General features: G+C 50.6%; 2 protein-coding genes across 3 annotated transcripts in view; one reads left to right on the forward strand and one right to left on the reverse strand.

Moving 5' to 3' along the window:
• The window catches only part of LOC142257597 (uncharacterized), a 1,260,196-nt gene that overhangs the window by 444,830 nt on the left and 792,121 nt on the right, over positions 1-23,245 (reverse strand). The window lies entirely within an intron of this gene.
• On the forward strand, positions 11,272-22,541 carry LOC142257673 (uncharacterized). Its single transcript, XM_075329814.1, has 6 exons — positions 11,272-12,416; positions 12,538-12,714; positions 12,802-12,925; positions 13,007-13,068; positions 18,751-18,853; positions 20,164-22,541. The coding sequence occupies exons 1-6, from the start codon at positions 12,339-12,341 to the stop codon at positions 21,063-21,065; spliced, it is 1,446 nt and encodes a 481-aa protein (XP_075185929.1). The 5' UTR covers positions 11,272-12,338; the 3' UTR covers positions 21,066-22,541.

Genomic DNA, 23,245 nt, shown 5'->3' on the forward strand with positions numbered 1-23,245 from the left:
TCCGCCAAGGTGTCTAATGATTGTCTATGGTGGTGGATTCCGCCACTAAGCGGTGGAATCTGCTGACTGATTCCGTCACGTTCTACTGGGCATGCTCAGCGTGTCCAGCAGAAGGCTCAAAATCGTTTAAAAACACTCTTTATTTCTCTCACCCCCCTCTCTCATACTCACCGATCCTCTTCCTCTTTTGAAAATGCTGGCTAGTATTCACTACTTCCCCCGGCGCCTATGATTGGTTGCAGTCAGACCCGCCTCCACGCTGAGTGACAGCTGTCTCCCTGCAACCAAACACAGCCGCCGTTGGACGGGTTTTTATCGTGCAGTTCAATAAATAATTTAAAAAAAGCTTGCGGTCCCCCCTAATTTTGATACCAGCCACGGCTGAAGGCTGGTATTCTCAGGATGGGGAGCCCCAAGTTATGGGGAGCCCCCCAGCCTAACAATATCAGCCAACAGCCGCCCGGAATTGTCACATCCATTAGATACGACAGTCCCGGGACTGTACCTGGCTCATCCCGAATTGCCCTGGTGCGATGGCAATCGAGGTAATAAGGAATTAATGGCAGCCCATAGCTGTCACTAAGTCCTAGGTTATTCATGTCAGGCGTCTGAGACACCCACAATGATTAACCTGTAAGGGAAAGTAAATAAACACAAACACCCGAAAAAATACTTTATTTGGAATAAAAGATAAAAAAAAAAAATCCTCTTTCACCACTTTATTAATCCCCAAATACCCCTCCAGGTCCAGTGTAATAATAATAAGTTTTATTTCTATAGCGTCAACATAATCCACACGAGGTCCCGCGACGCATCCAGCTCTGCTACATGAAGCTGACAGGAGCGGCCGTAGAACACCGCTGCTTTGTCAGTTCCAGGCAGCAGCTGAAGTGAGTCGCGCTGTCAGCGGGGCCGTCACTGAAGTAGTGTGTGCGGTGATGACATTAGCGGTAGTGCCGGTGTGTATGCGATGATGAGGGCGGTAGTGCAGGTGTATGTGCGGTGATGATGGATGCGGTAGTATCGGGTGTGTGCAGGTATGATGATGAGTGCGGTAGTGCCGGGGTGTGTGCTGGGATGATGATGAGTGCGGTAGTGCCGGGGTGTGTGCTGGGATGATGATGGGGCAGTAGTGCCGGGGTGTGGGCGGGGATGATGATGGGGGCGGTAGTGCCGGGGTGTGTGCGGGGATGATGATGGGGGGGGGGTGTGTGCAGGGATGATGATGGGGGCGGTAGTGGCGGGGTGTGTGCGGGGATGATGATGGGGGCGGTAGTGCCGGGGTGTGTGCGGGGATGATGATGGGGGGGGTGTGCGGGGATGATGGGGGCGGTAGTGCCGGGGTGTGTGCGGGTATGATGATGAGTGCGGTAGTGCCGGGGTGTGTGCGGGTATGATGATGAGTGCGGTAGTGCCGGGGTGTGTGCGGGGATGATGATGGGGGGGGGTGTGTGTGCAGGGATGATGATGGGGGAGGGTGTGTGTGCAGGGATAATGATGGGGGCGGTAGTGCCGGGGTGTGTGCGGGGATGATGATGGGGGCGGTAGTGCCGGGGTGTGTGCGGGGATGATGATGGGGGCGGTAGTGCCGGGGTGTGTGCGGGGATGATGATGGGGGCGGTAGTGCCGGGGTGTGTGCGGGGATGATGATGGGGGCGGTAGTGCCGGGGTGTGTGCGGGGATGATGATGGGGGCGGTAGTGCCGGGGTGTGTGCGGGGATGATGATGGGGGCGGTAGTGCCGGGGTGTGTGCGGGGATGATGATGGGGGCGGTAGTGCCGGGGTGTGTGCGGGGATGATGGTGAGTGCGGTAGTGTCGGGGTGTGGGCGGGGATGATGATGAGTGCGGTAGTGCCGGGGTGTGGGCGGGGATGATGATGGGGGCGGTAGTGCCGGGGTGTGTGCGGGGATGATGATGGGGGGGGTGTGTGTGCGGGGATGATGATGGGGGGGGTGTGTGTGCAGGGATGATGATGGGGGCGGTAGTGGCGGGGTGTGTGCGGGGATGATGATGGGGGCGGTAGTGCCGGGGTGTGTGCGGGGATGATGATGATGGGGGGGGGGGGGGTGCGGGGATGATGATGGGGACGGTAGTGCCGGGGTGTGTGCGGGTATGATGATGGGGGCGGTAGTGCCGGGGTGTGTGCGGGTATGATGATGGGGGCGGTAGTGCCGGGGTGTGTGCGGGTATGATGATGGGGGGGGGTGTGTGTGCAGGGATGATGATGGGGGAGGGTGTGTGTGCAGGGATGATGATGGGGGGGGTGTGTGCGGGGATGATGATGTGGACGGTAGTGCCGGGGTGTGTGCGGGGATGATGATGGGGGCGGTAGTGCCGGGGTGTGGACGGGGATGATGATGGGGGCGGTAGTGCCGGAGTGTGTGCGGGGATGATGATGGGAGCGGTAGTGCGGGGTGTGTGCGGGGATGATGATGGGGGGGGGTGTGTGCGGGGATGATGATGGAGGCGGTAGTGCCGGGGTGTGTGCGGGGATGATGGTGAGTGCGGTAGTGCAGGGGTGTGTGCGGGGATGATGATGGGGGCGGTAGTGCCGGGGTGTGTGCGGGGATGATGATGGGGGCGGTAGTGCCGGGGTGTGTGCGGGGATGATGATGGGGGCGGTAGTGCCGGGGTGTGTGCGGGGATGATGATGGGGGCGGTAGTGCCGGGGTGTGTGCGGGGATGATGATGGGGGCGGTAGTGCCGGGGTGTGTGCGGGGATGATGATGGGGGCGGTAGTGCCGGGGTGTGTGCGGGGATGATGATGGGGGCGGTAGTGCCGGGGTGTGTGCGGGGATGATGATGGGGGCGGTAGTGCCGGGGTGTGTGCGGGGATGATGATGGGGGCGGTAGTGCCGGGGTGTGGGCGGGGATGATGATGAGTGCGGTAGTGCCGGGGTGTGTGCGGGGATGATGATGGGGGGGGTGTGTGTGCGGGAATGATGATGGGGGGGGTGTGTGTGCAGGGATGATGATGGGGGCGGTAGTGGCGGGGTGTGTGCGGGGATGATGATGGGGGCGGTAGTGCTGGGGTGTGTGCGGGGATGATGATGGGGGGGGGGTGTGCGGGTATGATGATGGGGGCGGTAGTGCCGGGGTGTGTGCGGGTATGATGATGGGGGCGGTAGTGCCGGGGTGTGTGCGGGTATGATGATGGGGGCGGTAGTGCTGGGGTGTGTGCGGGTATGATGATGGGGGCGGTAGTGCTGGGGTGTGTGCGGGTATGATGATGGGGGGGGTGTGTGTGCAGGGATGATGATTAGGGAGGGTGTGTGTGCAGGGATGATGATGGGGGGGGTGTGTGCGGGGATGATGATGTGGACGGTAGTGCCGGGGTGTGTGCGGGGATGATGATGGGGGCGGTAGTGCCGGGGTGTGGGCGGGGATGATGATGGGGGCGGTAGTGCCGGAGTGTGTGCGGGGATGATGATGGGAGCGGTAGTGCGGGGTGTGTGCGGGGATGATGATGGGGGGGGGTGTGTGTGGGGATGATGATGGAGGCGGTAGTGCCGGGGTGTGTGCGGGGATGATGGTGAGTGCGGTAGTGCCGGGGTGTGTGCGGGGATGATGATGGGGGCGGTAGTGCCGGGGTGTGTGCGGGGATGATGATGGGGGCGGTAGTGCCGGGGTGTGTGCGGGGATGATGATGGGGGCGGTAGTGCCGGGGTGTGTGCGGGGATGATGATGGGGGGGGGGTGTGTGTGTGCGGGGATGATGATGGGGGGGGTGTGTGCGGGGATGATGATGTGGACGGTAGTGCCGGGGTGTGTGCGGGGATGATGATGGGGGCGGTAGTGCCGGGGTGTGGGCGGGGATGATGATGGGGGCGGTAGTGCCGGAGTGTGTGCGGGGATGATGATGGGAGCGGTAGTGCGGGGTGTGTGCGGGGATGATGATGGGGGGGGGGTGTGCGGGGATGATGATGGGGGCGGTAGTGCGGGGTGTGTGCGGGGATGATGATGGGGGGGGTGTGTGCGGGGATGATGATGGGGGCGGTAGTGCCGGGGTGTGTGCGCGGATGATGGTGAGTGCGGTAGTGTCGGGGTGTGGGCGGGGATGATGATGAGTGCGGTAGTGTCGGGGTGTGTGCGGGGATGATGATGAGTGCGGTAGTGTCGGGGTGTGTGCGGGGATGATGATGAGTGCGGTAGTGCCGGGGTGTGTGCGGGGATGATGATGGGGCGGTAGTGCCGGGGTGTGTGCGGGGATGATGATGAGTGCGGTAGTGCCGGGGTGTGTGCGGGAATGATGATTAGTGCGGTAGTGCCGGGGTGTGTGCGGGGATGATGATGGGGGCGGTAGTGCCGGGGTGTGTGCGGGGATGATGGTGAGTGCGGTAGTGTCGGGGTGTGTGCGGGTATGATGATGACTGCGGTAGTGCCGGGGTGTGTGCGAGGATGATGGGGGGGTGTGTGTGCGGGGATGATGATGGGGGCGGTAGTGCCGGGGTGTGTGCGGGGATGATGATGGGGGGTGTGTGTGTGCGGGGATGATGATGGGGGCGGTAGTGCCGGGGTGTGTGCGGGGATGATGATGGGGGGGGGGAGGGTGCGGGGATGATGATGGGGGGGGGGTGTGCAGGGATGATGATGGGGGCGGTAGTGCCGGGGTGTGTGCGGGGATGATGATGGGGGGGTTGTGTGCGGGGATGATGATGGGGGGGTTGTGTGCGGGGATGATGATGGGGGGGGGGTGTGTGCGGGGATGATGATGATGGGGGGGGTGTGCGGGGATGATGATGAGGGGGTGTGCGGGGATGATGATGGTGGGGGGTGTGCGGGAAAGATGATGGGGGGGGGTGTGCGGGGATGATGATGGGGGCGGTAGTGCCGGGGTGTGTGCGGGGATGATGATGGGGGTGTGCGTGCGGGGATGATGATGGGGGCGGTAGTGCCGGGGTGTGTGCGGGTATGATGATGGGGGTGTGTGTGTGCGGGGATGATGATGGGGGTGTGTGTGTGCGGGGATGATGATGGGGGGGGTGTGTGTGCGGGGATGATGATGGTGGGGGGTGTGTGCGGGGATGATGATGGGGGGGGGGGGGGTGCGGGGATGATGATGGGGGGGGGTGTGTGCGGGGATGATGATGGGGGCGGTAGTGCCGGGGTGTGTGCGGGAATGATGATGGGGGCGGTAGTGCCGGGGTGTGTGCGGGTATGATGATGGGGGGGTGTGTGTGCGGGGATGATGATGGGGGGGGGGTGTGTGTGCGGGGATGATGATGGGGGGGGGGGTGTGTGCGGGGATGATGATGGGGGGGGGGGGTGTGTGCGGGGATGATAATGGGGGGGGGGGGTGTGCGGGGATGATGATCGGGCTGGTAGTGCCGGGGTGTGTGCGGGGATGATGATCGGGCTGGTAGTGCCGGGGCGTGTGCGGGGATGATGATCGGGCTGGTAGTGCCGGGGCGTGTGCGGGGATGATGATCGGGCTGGTAGTGCCGGGGTGTGTGCGGGGATGATGATCGGGCTGGTAGTGCCGGGGTGTGTGCGGGGATGATGATCGGGCTGGTAGTGCCGGGGTGTGTGCGGGGATGATGATCGGACTGGTAGTGCCGGGGTGTGTGCGGGGATGATGATCGGGCTGGTAGTGCCGGGGTGTGTGCGGGGATGATGATCGGGCTGGTAGTGCCGGGGCGTGTGCGGGGATGATGATCGGGCTGGTAGTGCCGGGGCGTGTGCGGGGATGATGATCGGGCTGGTAGTGCCGGGGCGTGTGCGGGGATGATGATCGGGCTGGTAGTGCCGGGGTGTGTGCGGGGATGATGATCGGGTTGGTAGTGCCGGGGTGTGTGCGGGGATGATGATCGGGCTGGTAGTGCCGGGGTGTGTGCGGGGATGATGATCGGGCTGGTAGTGCCGGGGTGTGTGCGGGGATGATGATCAGGCTGGTAGTGACGGGGTGTGTGCGGGGATGATGATCGGGCTGGTAGTGACGGGGTGTGTGCGGGGATGATGATCGGGCTGGTAGTGACGGGGTGTGTGCGGGGATGATGATCGGGTTGGTAGTGACGGGGTGTGTGCGGGGATGATGATCGGGTTGGTAGTGACGGGGTGTGTGCGGGGATGATGATCGGGCTGGTAGTGACGGGGTGTGTGCGGGGATGATGATCGGGCTGGTAGTGCCGGGGTGTGTGCGGGGATGATGACCAGGCTGGTAGTGACGGGGTGTGTGCGGGGATGATGATCGGGCTGGTAGTGACGGGGTGTGTGCGGGGATGATGATCGGGCTGGTAGTGACGGGGTGTGTGCGGGGATGATGATCGGGTTGGTAGTGACGGGGTGTGTGCGGGGATGATGATCGGGTTGGTAGTGACGGGGTGTGTGCGGGGATGATGATCGGGCTGGTAGTGACGGGGTGTGTGCGGGGATGATGGGGTGTCTCTCTCGGTTTAACACAACGCGTTATTTCACAGGAATCCGTTGCCTTTATATCACACTATTTACAACGCATCCGTCACATGTGTCACACAACGCAAGTGTGAAAGCGGCCTTACGGTAACCGTTGTAGGAATCCGTTTATTCCTCATAGGCTTCTATTAACCCCTTCAGCCAAAGGGCGGTTTCCATTTTTTTTTTTGTTTTTTTTTGGTCCCTTTTTTCCGAGAGCAGTAACTGTGGAAAAACTGCAAAAAAAAGTGTGATGGCACAATAGTTTTTGGGATATTCTATTCACCGTGTTCACTATATGGTAAAACCGAGGTGTGATTGTGATGCCTGAGGTCGGTGCGAGTTTGTAGACATCAAACATGTATAGGTTTACTTGTATTTAAGGGGTTAAAAAAAATTTCACAAGTTTGTCCAATAAAAGTTTTGCGCCAATTTCCAAAACCCGTAGCGTTCTCATTTTTTGGGATCTATGGCTTATTTTTTGCGTCTCGAGCTGTCGTTTCTAATGGTACCATTTTTGCGCAGATGCTACGTGTTGATCGCCTGTTATTGCATTTTGTGAAAAACTTGTGGCGACCCAAAAACGTAATTTTAACGTTTGGAACTTTTTTGCCGCTACGCCGTTTACTGATCAGATTAATTGATTTTACAGTTTGATAGATCAGGCGTTTCTGAACGCAGCAATACCAAATATGTGTATTTTTTTTAACCCTTTAATTTTCAATGGGGCAAAATGGGGGTGATTTAAACTTAGTTTTTTATTTTTTAAAACTTTTTTTTTTAAAATTATTTTACTAGATTCCCTAGGGGCCTATATGGATCAACAATCCGATCACTCTGCCCCATCTGTAGATCTCAGCTACAGAGTTGAGATCTGCAGATACGCTGCTTTACTCTCCGTGCTGGCACTATGCCGGCACTGAGAGGAAGTGACTCATGTTAGATACAGGCGTCATCACATGACCCTGTGCTACCATGGCAACCACCGAAAGTCACGTGACTTCCGGTGGGGGCAGCGGTAAGTGAAAGTAATGGCCGCGCGCATATACATCTTGCTGCCAGACTTTGGCAGCGAGATGTAAGGGGTTAAAAATTGCGGGTGGAATGCGATTCCACTCGCAAAATGCAGGCACACATGTCAGCTGTTAAAAACAGCTGATATGTGTGCAGATCGCCGCGACCTGCCCACGGCAGGGGGCGGGATTAACCTCACACGATCCATGATGGATATATCCGTCATTGGTCGCGAAGGGGTTAAGGGCGGATTGCATCGGATGGCTCTGCGTTGCATCCGCCCCGCGGTCCATCAGTCGTTTTGTCAGTGACCATCGGCCGAAAGGCACGCACAATGTAATGTTTTTTCTTTGTGTAAAAAACGCACTCGTAAGGATTCCTTCGGGATCCGTTAAGAGGCATGTAATGAATGTCTATGGTGCTGGATTCCGTCGGCATGCGTGTGGTGAAGGATTCCAGTGCATGACTCCGTCACTTTCTACTGAGCATGTCCAGCAGAACGTTCTAAATCGTTTAAAAGCACTCCTGGTTTCTCCTTCTCTGTCGGTCGGTGTCTCTGTCGGTCGGTGTCTCTAGCTCTCTCGGTCGGTCGGTTTGTTGGTCGGTCTCTCCCTCTCACCACCTCTCTCATACTCACCGATCACTGGTACGGCGCTGCACGGCTGTCACACTGCTCTGGCGGCTTCTGCTTTTGAAAATGCCGGCCGCTCGTTATTCCATCTCGTATTCACTGCTTCTCCCGCCAACTGGCGCCTATGATTGGTTGTAGTCAGACCCGCCCCCACGCTGAGTGACAGCTGTCTCACTGCAACCAATCACAGCCACCAGTGGGCGGATCTATATCCTGCCGTGCAATAAATAAATAATTTTTTAAAAAACGGCGTGCGGTCCCCCCAATTTGGATACCAGCCAAAGTAAAGCTACACGGCTGAAGGCTGGTATTCTCAGGATGGGGAGCCCCAAGTTATTTTTAGTCTGGGGGGCTCCCCATATCAGCCAGCAGCCGCCCAGAATTGCCGTATCCATTAGATGCGACAGTCCCGGGACTCTACCCGGCTGATCCCGAATTGCCCTTGTGCGGTGGCAATCGGGGTAATAAGGAGTTAATGTCAGCCCATAGCTGCCACTAAGTCCTAGGTTATTCATGGGAGGCGTCTGAGACACCCCCCAATGATTAACCTGTAAGTGAAAGTGAATAAACACGTACACCCGAATACTTTATTTGAAATAAGACAAAAAAAAAACCTATTTGAACACTTTATTAATCCCCAAATACTCCTCCAGGTCCAACGTAATCCACTTGAGGTCCCACGACGCGAGAGCGAGCTGCTGACCCCGCGCGACACATGGGGGGGGCGAGAGCGAGCGAGCGGCTGACCCCGCGCGGCAGGTGGCGAGAGCGAGCGGCTGACCCCGTGCGACACGTGGGGGGGGGGCGAGAGAGCGAGCGGCTAACCCCGTGCGACACGTGGGGGGGCGAGAGAGCGAGCGGCTGACCCCGTGCGACACGTGGGGGGGTGAGAGGGCGGGCGGCTGACCGACACCGCGTGACACATGGGGGATTGGTGCAGCTCGATGCTCTTTGTACTGAGGGGAGGAGGAGACGTCTTCTGGATTTATTCTTGGTCTGGAGATTCTCCATTATTATTATCTGTGCTGTATATTATCTTCTATGATTAGTAACTTTTTTTACTTTTTGTATTTAGTTCTGTGATTTCCAGTTAGAGATTTGCCATGACGTGGCTGGGTAGCTCAAGAAATTACATTTTTTTGCCAAAAATCTCAAATTTATAATAAGTACAGTTGGAATTTTTAGTGCTGTAGTGCACATTTAGTGCTAGCTTATTTGTTTTTTCCTTTCTTTGTAGAATTTATTTCCCGGAATGACTCACCTGAATTATACAAGACTTGCTGTCACTTGTAGTTCTGCAGCAGGGTTATCTGTGCTGTTCTGACCAATGGATGCTCCACATTCCCTTTTCTCTTCCCTCCTTGTTTCATCCTCTAATACAGGGGTGGGGAACCTTTTTACTGCCAGGGGCCATTTCGAATTTTCTACTAACCTTTGGGGGCCGCACAACATTATCAACTTGAAAAATAACCCTGCTATATTTGGTCAAAAGATTAATTAACTCACCCCTAGTGTGGAGGCAGGAGCTGCTTCTCTTTGGTGCGGCTGTGATGTTCGGTGATATTGATCATCTTGTTTCTCATAGCTGCTTTTCCAGGTTTGTCTCGGTCTGGAGATGCTGGGGGCATACACATCACAGGAGACGCTGGGGCGCATAAATTACAGGAGACACTGGGAGTACACATCACAGGAGGGGCTGGGGCATATACATCACAGGAGGGGCTGGGGTGCATAAATTACAAGAGACACTGGGAGTACACATCACAGGAGGGGCTGGGGCATATACATCACAGCAGGGGCTGGGGCGCATAAATTACAGGAGACACTGGGAGTACACATCACAGGAGGGGCTGAGGCATATACATCACAGGGGGGGCTGGGGCGCATAACTTACAGGAGACACTGGGAGTACACATCACAGGAGGGGCTGGGGCATATACATCACAGGAGGGGCTGGGGCGCATAACTTACAGGAGACACTGGGAGTACACATTACAGGAGGGGCTGGGGCATATACATCAGTAGGGGGGCATGGACAGCCCTGGCGGTGGCACAGACATGACTGGGGACAAGAACTGAACTAGGCGGCAGCACGGACTGCACTAGCCGGCAGCACGGACTGCACTAGCCGGCGGCACGGACTGCACTAGCCGGCGGCACGGACTGCACTAGCCGGCGGCACGGACTGCACTAGCCGGCGGCACGGACTGCACTAGCCGGCGGCACGGACTGCACTAGGTGGCGGCACGGACTGCACTAGGCGGCAGCACGGACTGATCTAGGCGGCAGCACGGACTGATCTAGGCGGCAGCACGGACTGATCTAGGCGGCAGCACGGACTGATCTAGGAGGCAGCACGGACTGCAATACGAGGCAGCACAGACTGCAATAGGAGGCAGCTCGGACTGCAATATGAGGCAGCACGGACTGCAATAGGTGGCATCACTAGGGAGACACAGACAGGTCTGGAGTAGCATAGACATCAACATGAGGGCACAGACTGGGGAGCATAGACAGCAGTGGGAGGGTACAGACAGCAGTAGCATGTTCAGAGCACTGGGGGGTACACAGTACTGAGGGGTGGCACACAGCACTGGGGAGCACGGACAGCATAAGGGGGGCACAGACAGCACTGACCGTGGCATGGACAGCACTGGTGGCAGCATGGACAGCATTAAATGGTGCGGACAGCATTGGGGGGACATAGACATCACCCAGGCGGTACAGACAGCACTAGGGGGGCACATACAGCAGTGGGGGGGTTACACAGTGCAGAGGGGGTACACAGCACTGGGGGGTACACAATGTACTAGGGGGTACACAGCACTGGGGTGTAAACAGCATTAGGGGGTACACACTGCATTAGGTGTACACACTGTACTAGGAGGTACACAGCACGAGGGGGTACACAGCACTGGGAGTACACACAGCATTAGAAGGTATACACAGCATTAGGGGTAACACACAGCATTAGAAGGTATACACAGCATTAGGGGTTACACACTGTACTAGGGGATACACACTGTACTAGGGGATACACACTGTACTAGGGGGTACACACTGTACTAGGGGGTACACAGCATTGAGGGGGGTACACAGCACTGAGCGGGGGGGATGGGGGGAGCGATGGGTTGAGTACTCACAGTGAGGGGGAGTCACACACACAGCACAGGTCCGGGAGGCTGGTAAATCTGCTGCAGCTCTTCTGTGTACCCCCCCCCCCACCAGAGCACACTAGCACAGGCCGGGGTTAAGCCTAGAATGTATGGGCTGCAGTCAGGTCCTGGAAATCAGGATGTGGATAGAGCCCGTACATTCTAGCATCTACCCTCAGGGCATCAGGCAGTGGGATTTAAAGCGCGGCTGCCGCCAGAGCACTGACGTCCCCGGGAATGTGCCCGGGGGCCGCATAAAAAGTCATCACGGGCCGTATACGGACCGCGGGCCGGAGGTTCCCCACCCCTGCTCTAATAGATGAGAGTAGTCAGGTTTCCAGTCTGGCCGGTTTATGATTAACTCCTTTAAAGCTGGACATGTGAAGGCCTAGGCTATGAATCGTTTGTCCAGTATAATATTATAGATGATCTGTCTTCATATATAATCCTTATACTGTTTTGCCGCGTATACTTAACTGAAATGCTTAGAATGTGTAATTGAAACTAATCATGCTAGGGCTAAGTAGAATAGATACTTTGAAAACCGGTTAGACTCCTGAATAAGTAGCTGACATTCTTGCTATCCATAGACTCTCGTCTATGCCCAGACACACCTGAATGCTTACTAAGGAATGTTGCTGAACAGGAAAGACTGTCCAAATAAGGGAAGGAGCTAGACCCAGCTAATTGGTTGGTAAGAGACAATGCAGATCAACTGAGTAAGCTGTATAAAATGCTATGCTGTGAATACAAGGGGTTAGAAGAACTCAACTGTGCTTCTCCCAAATAGAGATACGGCTCTGTGTGGTCATTTCCTGATTCATATACATCTGCGCGCACCTGATTTGGATTTCTCCTCCGAGACCCTGAGAGACCCCCTGGAGGTCTCCCCTCAACAGACAATTTTAGGACCAAGGAGAAAGTGTTGGAGTCGCCCAATCTGCTGCACAGTCTCCTCAGATCGGGGTCAGTCGGTGCCGGCAGAGAAGAGGGAAGACGACATCTGCACTGTTATATCTTCTCAGATGATTTCCTCTTATTATTTTTTTGTTTCTCCGTTTTGTTGATTTTCTTTACAATAAAGAATATTCTGGGGTTTTTTTTAATTTTTTTATTATTGGAGATTTTTCCTGATTGACCCAAAAAAGATGAATAAGGACAAAGACCAAATTATGGAGAAGATATTAAACCTGAGCCTGGAGATAATCTTCCATCTTACTGGAGAGGTGAGAGGTTCTGATGTCATCACATTACATCATTATCTATGGGAATAACAGAGGATATGACCGGGGAGGTGATGGACTCTGGAAATGTCTGTAGTGATATTATTAATGTTTCCATACTCAGGATTACACAGTAGTGAAAACCTCTAGTGATCGCTGTCAGGCCCCTGTGTCTGAAGGATGGGGAGGAACCCTGAGCCCAATCCCGGGACTTCCACCTCACCCCCGGATACATAAGGACATCAATGACCAGAAGATCTTAGAACTCACCCACAAGATGCTTGAGCTGCTGACTGGAGAGGTGACACTGCTGGGATGGGAATGCGGGGACATTATATAGGACGGCACTGGAGGATTCTGGGTGATGACGGTAGCATTGTGTTGTCAGGTTCCTATAAGGTGTCAGGACGTCACCCTCTATTTCTCCATGGAGGAGTGGGAGTATCTAGAAGGACACAAGGAGCGATACAAGGAGATGATGATGGAGGAGCACCAGCCCCGCACATCACCAGGTAATAGACAGGACTGAATACACCCGGCCTATAATTATCTGTCTATAATAGTGATGTCCGTCCTCTCTGTGTCTCCTGCAGGCCTCTCCATTACGAGGATGACTCCAGAGAGATGTCCCGCTCCTCCTCCACAGGATCTTCAGGTAGATGGAGATCTCCCCTATGAGGTGTAGACGGCTGTGACCTCCTTGTGTTCAGTCTTGTTTTCTCTAGTCACCCTCCAGGACAGCACCACAGGAGGAGGAAACTCTCCACACTACTAAGGACATAAAACGCAAAGAGGTTAAATAACCCCTCCCCACCTCTCATCTCCAGTGTTGTTTCTTGTCCTTATGAGTGCATGAATAAGTTACCTGCAGTGCTCATTGGTCGCTGACCGGAACGCTGCTACAAGAAAAACTCTACCTTAAACTGGGTAGATGACGTTGGAGCTCACCTACTTCCTCTTCCATCGCTGCTCCTGTCTCCCTGGACTCTGGACCTGGTTGCTCCTACTGCTCGTTGCCGATGTAAAACGGAGTAGCCGACATGCTGGGGACCTCCTGCAGCTGCCCGGCACCTGTTCTGCGTGCGGTGGCTATGTGGGTGTATAGGAAGTGACATCACCGACGCGTGCCTGCCTGATGTCAATTCCAGGAATATGCGTTCCACAGTGGCACATGCGTGTCATTCATGGCCCCACAGCATTACCATGAGTTCACCTCACCCCGGGGTCTACCCTCCTGACCAATATGAGGAGGAGTCATCCACTTTGTGGATATGGCGCTGTGGACCGGCACTTATATACAAGTACCCAGGCCTGAAGACATCCTAAGGTAGGTATGCAATGTAGGGTGATCGTTCTGCCTGCTCTGCGTCTGTGGAGCCTAGTGCTATCCCCAGTTTAGTGAGTATACTGTATGTTGGGGGGTCAAGACACATGTATGTTGTGTATAGACCCTAACATATATAGGAGTCCTTTCCTCCCTTTTGAGGCAGGTTCTTACCGAATCTTCTCTCCCCTTCTTTAGGGAGACAAGAATCCTGCACACAGAAAAGAGAAAACTTCAAGCCTCAGATGTGCTATGTGCACCTAGAAGCTCCCACCCTCACACAATTAGAGATTGTCAGCCCTGCACTAATCGTGTACTTAGAGAAGAACAGCCTTCCCTAAATGACGAGATTAAAAGGGTGGTTCACCCATATTTATTATTGTCTAGATCGATATTATATTGAGAAACAATGTTTCTCTCAAATACCTTGTGTTGGCAATAGTGCCTGTGAGAGGCGCTATTGCAGACCACTGTTCCCCGCTCCGTGACCCCCCGGGCTCCGTGACCTCGGGGATCTGTTTATGTCACGTCAAGTTCCGGACACGTCACATCCCTGCGTCCGGCTGCAGTCTTCCTGACTCACTGAGTGCGAAACACAGCCCATCACTCACGGACACTGCCACCGGCCGCGGCGTCAGGAACTTGATGTGACGTCACCAGATCCCTGAGGTCACAGAGCCCGGGGGTCACAGAGCGGGGAACAGTGGTCTGCAATAGCGTCTCTCACAGGCACTATTGCCAATATAAGGTATTTGAGAGAAACATTGTTTCTCAATATAATATCTAGACAAAAAATATGGGTGAACCACCCCTATAAAGATCTTGTACTTAAGGAGCTGCAGTCACCCATAGCATCCCTCTCCCAGTCTCTCTCCTTAGTACCCCCAACACCAAAAAAGAGGACGTCTAATCCCATAGAAGAGTCACTCAGATTCTTTGGAAGGGATGATAAATGAAGATTACTTCATATCGGCCCGGATAAAGGGCTAGAGAATAAAAAGTACTTATTTTCCAAAGAAGCTATGGAGCAACTCTTGGGAGCAGTACAAAGCACTATGGGGGTTGAAGTGGAAATGTCAACTAGGTCAGTGCAGGATGAGATTTTTGGTGGGCTTAGAAGCTAAAAGATTGCAGGGTTTCCAGTACACGAAAATATCTGAGATTTAACTCTTCAGGAGACTCCAGAGAAGCGCCCTAGGTATTCCTTCTGAGTTTAAGACACAGATTCCCGCTAGATGACTATTCTGCCAAATGCTGGGAAATTCCTAAAGTGGATATTCAAGTGGCCAGAGTAGCCAAAAGAACGACGCTCCATTCTGAAGATTCCTCCCAGCTCAAGGACCCAATGGATCTCAAGATAGAGAGGCTACTGAGAAAGGCCTGGGAGACATCAGCGGTCGTACAGAAAACTAATGTGGCTTCCACATGTGTAACCAGATCATTGTTTAGATGGGCTGGGTCAGCTTGAGGAACACCTTACCTAAGGCACCCCAGGGAAGACCGTCTGACTTCTCTCCCACTCCTTCAGAAAGCTACAGGATTCCTTGCAGATGGAGCAGCCGGTTCGGTCCGAATTGCAGCAAAGGCAGCAGTACTATCAAATTCCGCAAGAAGGGCCCTGTGGCTCAAGTTTTGGTGCGGTGATGCCACATCAAAGATTTATCTCTGCTCCATCCCCTTCCAGGTAGAGTACATCTCCGGTCTGGCTCTAAACAAGTTACTAGAAAGGGCAATCGACAAGAAAAAGTCACTAACAGAGCAGAAACCGATAAAAAATATTTTCAGCTACCTCAGAGCCAACCTTTTCAGTATGGAGGTAAAGGGAAAACCGGATAGTGGAGTTACCCAAAAGGAGTTAAAGGCAGGAACATCTTTACCTCCCAGAGGTCAGACGATCGGAACCAGCATCAAGAGAAACTATGACGCCAACGTAGTAGGAGGCCGCATCTTGAAATTCCTTCACCAATGGCAAATTGTTTCATCAAGCCAGTGGCTCCTAAATACCATCAGAGACAGGTTGAAGATCGAGTTCTCCTCCTATCCTCCATGACGTCCAAGAATCACCTCCACTTCCTCTCAGGGTTGGCAGGACCCGCTCATGTAAGGTCTTCGAGTGCTCCAGAGGTCTGGGGTAATATCACCACTTCCAGGGACAGAGGTCAGACAAGGCCACTACTTTCGGTTATTCTTGATAAAGAAACCCAATGGCTCTCACAGGGTTTTAATGAACTTAAAACCCTTGAACTAGTACTTAACCTTCAGACGGTTTAAAATGGAATCAGTCAAGTCCCATAATTCCACTAATCGGGCGCAATTTCGTAATGGCAACAATTGACCTAAAAGATGCCTACTATCATATCCTAATCCACTAGTCTCACAAGAAATGCTTGCAGTGTGCAACCGGTAGATATTACAACGTTCTCCCATTCGGCATCTGCTCAGCATCTCGTATGTTCAGCAAGCTGATGGCAGAGGTTATGGCTTTCATCAGGGAACAAGACTTCTGCATCGTTCCCTACCTCAACGACTTCCTGGTCATTGCTTCTCAGCTCCGGTACTCGAACAGCACGTTCAGCTAACCCTCGAGGTCCTAAAGAAGTTGGGGTGTATGGTAAATACACGGAAGTCCGATCTAAAAACCCTCCACAAGGAAGATTTGCCTCAGCATCCTAGTAGACTCAAGTAAGCAAACATCGTTCCTACCCAGGGAAAACCAGACAGAAATCAATTCCAGAATCTCAGCGATACACAGAGATCATTAACGCTGAGGTCACAGATGTCAATACTGGGATGCATTACGTCGTACATCCAAACAGTAGCCTGGGTCCAGGTCTGGACTCTAGATCAGCGACAAGTCTTCCCATTTCAGGGAACTGAAAGCTGTAGTCAAGGCTCTCAGAACTGCATTTACCCTAGTCCAGGGGAGTCATGTAAAGGTCTACTCAGATGACATGACAACAGTAGTTCACCTTTGTCACCAAGGAAACACGCACCATGCACGCCTGAAGAAGGTCTCTACGAGGATATTTGCTTGGGCGGTGAAATATCTTCTGTCCATGTCAGCATTCTATCTATAGGGCCCCCGCAATCGTCCAGGCGGACTTCCTGAGCAGGAAAGATGTCCACCCAGGTGAGTGGGCGCTAAATTCTGATGTATTCCGGATGTTACTTGGGAGATGGGGCTGTCGGGAAGTAGACCTCTTCGAAGGTCAGCAGAATGCAAAATTTCCCAATACTTCTCACTAAACCCAAGAGATCAATGCCTAGAAGTGGATGCATTCTTCCAACCATGGGATTTCACACTAGCCTACGCCTTCCTGCCGCTCCCTATACTAGCAAAGGCACTACAGAAAATCAGGGCAGACAAAGCCACCACAATTCTGGTCTCACCAATGTAGCCCAGAAGAAGCTGGTTTGGGACTCTCATCAGCCTAGCCCAGAAAGCCTACACCAAATACACGACCCTCTCCACCAGGTTCCTCCTTTTTTTTCTTTTTTTTTTTTTTTTTTTACCAGGACGTCCACAGGTTGAACTTGATGGTTGGTCTTCTGAAGCCACAATCCTCAAAGGTAGAGGCCTGTCATACAGAGTAATCCAAACCCTTCAGATGTGCAGCAAACTTGTAAAAAACATCATATATAATAAAATATGGAAGGACATTCAGCACCTGGTATAAACCTAACATTCTGGACCCATTCCGTCCTATTGTAGCTCAAATCTTCGTGTTTCTGCAGAATGGGCTAGAGAAAGGCCTCAGACCTGGGACACTTAAAGTCCAATTCTCGGCTCTAGGTTTCTACTTTGATCAAGACCTTGCAGGCCACCGTTGGATCAAAATGTTCATGTCATAAGCAGTTAGATTAAGACCCAGACGAGTCAACCTAGTTCCCCCTGGGAGTTGAACATAGTTCTTAAAGGACTAACGCAACACCCCTTTGAGCCAATTACCTCATCGGACCTAAGAATCCTATCCTGGAAAACCGCTTTCCTGGTGGTAATCACCACAGCCAGATAAATAGGTGAACTCAAGGCCTTGTCAACAAGAGAACCGTACATAAGAATTCTGTCTTCGAGAATTCTATTTCGCCTTGATTAATCATTCATTCCAAAGGTAGTATATGAGTTTCAAAGGTCCCAGGACATTGTATTACCATCCTTCTAAGGAAGAAATTTGGTGTTCCAGCTCATCCCAAAATACAGACGTCTTTGTCTTCGATGTCCAGGAAGCATGTGATCACGCTGCTGTTTCAGAAGGATATGCAGATAAAATCCACTTTTTAATACATTTTTCTTTAAAGCGATACAAAGCTTTGCAGTCCTCACATGAATAACAGCAGTCACAAACAGTGAAAAACACCAGACATGTTTCAATCAGAGACTGATCTTCGACTAGGTGAGTTACCATCCTTCTGCCAAAATCCTGCCAATTATAAAGAAGTGGAATTCCAGTCCTTGGATGTACATAAAGGAGTGATGAACTGTCTTCAAAGAACCAAGCCCTTGCGGAAGGACCAAAGTCTCTTCATCTAAATCATTGGTCAAAACAGAACAAGAGAGCTGCCAAGAGCACAATCACCAACTGGATTAAAAATGCAATCGGCGAACCCTGCAAGAACTAGGGTCAGTCTCCTCCAAAGAATCTCACAGCTCATTTTATCAGATGAGTGTCCATCTCTTGGGCCGAGAAACTAGACGCCTCCATCGAGCAGATTTGCAGAGCCGCCACTTGTTCCTCAGTCCATATCTTCGTAAAGCATTGTAGGCTATATTTGCTATCTAATAAGGACCTATCCTTGGTCGAAAGGTCCTTTTTAAAGCCCCCCCCTCCCTAAGTGTATTCGTTGGTACTCCTCCTGTGGTGTTGTTGTGGAGGGTGACTTGAGAAAATAGAGTTTGTCTTACCGGTAATTCAGAGCAGTGGAGACAGCAGCATCACAGCCGAACACAAACCTCACATGTCCGGATCTTATCTCCATTATTCCCGGGGACTTTTACAATATTTTGTTTTGCAGTTTTTGGATCCGGATAAAGATCTAAACAATATTAATTGTCCAGAAAGAAATGTGAACGGCGATCAGCGGATTAAAAAGGAGATTCCTACAGATCACCTCCCCGGTGAGTACAGACCACCCAATAACACACACAAGTCACACATTCCTATTTTCCGCTCTTTGCGGTGTCAGTTTTTCCAGCGGTATACTAACCCTTCATGTAAAATACACATGAAATGTGAATGAATCTTTGATCCCGGTGCAGGTGATAACACAGGATGTGCAGTTATGTTATAGAGGAGAAATACAGCTGGACATGAATTCTGCTGATGTGAGCAAGGACGAGCTCCAGCGCTTTCCTATTATCCACTGGCAGGGCTGATGAGGCGTTTCTCCAGTTTAGGGGCTGAGAATTTATTATCTCCTATTACACTGATGTCAGTGTGTGAGAGATACAGAACATGGAGACATAAATCCAAATAACAGGAGCGGATGGAGATTACTGCTCTGAGGGTCGGTAATGCTGCTCACCAGGGAGGAGGAAGAGACCGAGATGGCAGAGCTTTATCCCATAACAAATATCATGGTTACATGAAAGACGAGCGTCACCTCTTATATATAACTCATTGTGACCTGATAGGATGTCCGGGGTCCAGCAGTTTAATCCTGATATTGGGGGGTGGGTTTCTTGAGTGATTCTTTTGCTGACGTCATTTCATCAGTGAATGTGCAGGAGACGAGTTTAATAATAGCAAAGAGCATTAAGTATTTCTACTGTATATTCTGATTTTTATCTAGGAGAGAAAATGTTCAGATTTCTTTTTTTTTTCTTTTTAATCAGAAGATGCTAAAATGTAACAAATCTCTCCTTGGTTGCTCATGTCTATTCCTGACTCTGCCATGTTATAGAGGATTTATGGAAAGAAAGGCGCTGCAGAGCGGTATTCTGTAAGAATTGATTGTTCCTGCACTGGCTCTCCTCCTGTTTTTGCAGCGCTCGGATCATCCCGCTCTGTAGCACCTTTCCTTCTATGATCAGCTCCCTGCCTTGGGCGGTCGGTGCAACGGCTTCCGGAGGATTTTTTATGGGCTGTTTCCAGTGTTGTACCTGCTAGCACAACTTGCTGTGTTGAGCGCTGTATTTAGACACTCAGTTTTATGACATCATAAAGTATAACTGCTCTTATGTCGCCTTATATAATGCAGCCATGGACACTGTCCTTGTACAAGGTATGACATTCAGGATATAATCAATATTAACTCATTTTCTATGTGATTTCTTTTTGGAATTGTGGTAGTCATCTTGGTAATAAGATCATCACTATCAGGGCAGCACAACAATACTGCAGTCAGGGGCCTGAGTTTACCAATGAAAACCAAGTTCAAATGTGAAAATTTTTAAAATTTACAAAATCTGTTTTATTCTTTTGACAGAATATTGTGGTATTATACAGAATACATATGAAGAACAAGTCATTATCCCAGATAATTCCTCAGTCCTTCACATCCAAGATCCGTCATCTTATGCTTCTAAACAATATCCTGAGTCACCTCAGAATGTGCAGCAAAATAATAGCAAGATGAGGGGGGATCAACAGCAACAAACTCACAAAGGGGAGAAGCCATACTCATGTTCAGAATGTGATATAAGTTTTAATCAAAAATCACAGCTTATTTTACATCTAAAAGCTAGTCAATGTGGAAAATGTTTTACCCAAAAGTTAATTTCACATAAGATTCACAAAGGAAAACCATTTTCTTGTCCAGAATGTGTAAAATGTTTTACTTGGAAATCACAACTTATTCAACATCTAAAAATTCACACAGGTGAGAAGCCATTTTCATGTTCTGAATGTAGGAAATGCTTTAGCCAGAAATCAGATGTTCTTAGACATCTAAAAACTCACAGGGGGGAGAAGCCATTTTCATGTTCAGAATGTGGGAAATGCTTTACCCAGAAATCAGATCTTCTTAGACATCAAATAATTCACACAGGGGAGAAGCCTTTTTCATGTTCAGAATGTGGGAAATGTTTTGTTCGGAAATCCCTGCTTGATCTGCATATCAAAATTCACACGGGGGAGAAGCCAATTTCATGTTCAGAATGTGGGAAATGTTTTATTCAGAAATCACAGCTTGATGGTCATATAAAAACTCACACTGGGGAGAAGACATTTTCATGTCCAGAATGTGGGAAATGTTTTTTTCGGAAATCACATCTTTGTGAGCATATAAAAACTCATACGGGGGAGAAGCCATTTTCATGTTCAGAATGTGGGAAATGTTTTATTAGGAAAGCAAATCTTGTTGGACATATAAAAACTCACAGAAGGTAGAAGACCTTTTTATGTTTATAATGTGGGAAATGTTAAACCAGTAAATCAACTCCTGCTGAACATCTAGGAGCTCATATAGGGGAGAAGCCGTATTCGTGTCCAGAATGAGGGAAATGTTTTACCCAGAAATTAGATCTTGTCAGACATTAGAGTATTTACACAGTGTAGAAGCAATTTTTATGTTCTGTATGTGCGAAAGTGTCATCAACAAAAGTCACAGCTGAAATAGAGGACTCACTGAAAACTAGCGGTGTGGCTGTTTTCAAGATGCACAATAAGGAGGCACTTGAAGAAAAATGGGCTGCATGGTCGAGTTGCCAGAAGAAAACAATTACTGCGCAAATGCCACAAAGTATCTCGCCTACAATATGCCAAACAGCAAAGAGACAAACCTCCAAACTTCTGAAACAAGGTACTTTAGAGTGATTAAGCATTATATTTGGAGAGGTGTCAACAGGGCCTATGATGAAAAAGCACCATTCCTACTGTAACGCACGGAGGTGGCTCACTGATTAATGTGGGGATGTGTGAGCTACAAAGGCACAAAAAACTTGGTCAAAGTTGAAGGAAAGATGAACGCAGCACATTATCAGCAAATACTTGAAGCAAATTTGCACCTGATCTGGGCACAACGGAGTTAACCAGGCCAGCTGAGGTTCCGGGTGATTCATTCGAGTGAGCTGGTCTGCACTGTTTGGTCTATACATATATATATATACATATATATATATATATATATATATACAGTACATAAAATGTACAACTTGCATTTAAACTAAATTTGACAGGTGCAGAAGTATGGGCACCTCAACATAAGTGAAATTAATATTTTGTAGATCCTCCTTTTGCAAAAATCACAGCCTTTAGTCGCTTTCTGTAGCTTTTAATGATTTCCTGGATCCTGGATGAAGGTATATTTGACCATTCCTGTTTACAAAACAATTCCAGTTCAGTTAAGTTTGATGGTCGCCGAGCATGGACAGCACGCTTCACATCATCCCACCGATGCTCAATGATATTCAGGTCTGGGGACTGGGATGGCCATTCTAGAACATTTTTTTTTTTTAAACATATTTTATTTGATGTCAGCAAGCACATATCATCAACAAGAGAACATGTTGTTACATTCCATAAAATGTCTCCGGATCGTACAATGCTTCTGTTACATCATTTTCTTTTTCATTGTCACAACAATTTCATCTCCATATAATTATCTTAACAATAATTTACTCTAACTTAACAACCTAACCTATTTGTTCAGTTCAGTTGGTGCTTTGGATGCTCCCCATCTTCAGTGTCCCTAGTGTCCCTACAATGTCTTCCACACAATACCAAGACGTGTGTTCAAATGCTTTAATTAACTGGGTGATTTCTGTCTGTGTGAAGCTTTGCTCAATAAATGTTCTCCACTTTTTGAAGAATCTTTTAGTGGACTTCTCCTTATGTTTCTCCGAATCCAGTTTGTCGTACATCATTGTTTTTAGGGTATCAACTATTTCTGTATTTCTCGGAGTCTGTCTTATCAGCCAATTCCTAAGTAGGCATTTCTTGACTACAAGCAATACTATGTGTATTACACCTGGAATGTGAGCACTTGCTCTGTCAGTTTCCGTAGGGGCTTCTATACAGTGAAACAAACAAGCCTGAGGGGTGACGGGTATAACTACTTTCCAAATCCTCAATATGTACGCCACCGCTTCCTTCCATACCCCCCTCACCTGTGGGCATTCCCATATGCAGTGAAACAGTTTTGCTTTATGGAGTCCACATTTAGGGAAATGGTCCAAGAAATGCACTGATGAGCTGCTATGTGGTATATTAAAGGCGTATGTTGCGTTGTGTACTAGCTTAAATTGCATCTCCCTCCATTGTTCATTTATCATTACTTTCTTAACAGATTCCAACCCCCTTAGAATTTTATCATAGATGTCCGGATCGCCCAGAGCCGTCTCCCAGGTTTTAAATATTTGCTCTTTCCAGGGGCCCTGTACTTGATCTCTCAATCGTTGGTATATGATTGAAAGAGATTCATGTCCCGCTCCCTGACCAATCAATACATCAAAACTCCCCTTCTTCTCAGCCTTCCCAACCTCTTTTACCACTGATGTGTAATGTGTTATTTGTAAATATTGTAGGTAATGGTGATTTTCCATGTTAAATTTTTCCGATACCTCCGTCCA

Source organism: Anomaloglossus baeobatrachus, chromosome 1 (genome assembly GCF_048569485.1).
Source record: "Anomaloglossus baeobatrachus isolate aAnoBae1 chromosome 1, aAnoBae1.hap1, whole genome shotgun sequence".
Taxonomy (NCBI): domain Eukaryota; kingdom Metazoa; phylum Chordata; class Amphibia; order Anura; family Aromobatidae; genus Anomaloglossus; species Anomaloglossus baeobatrachus.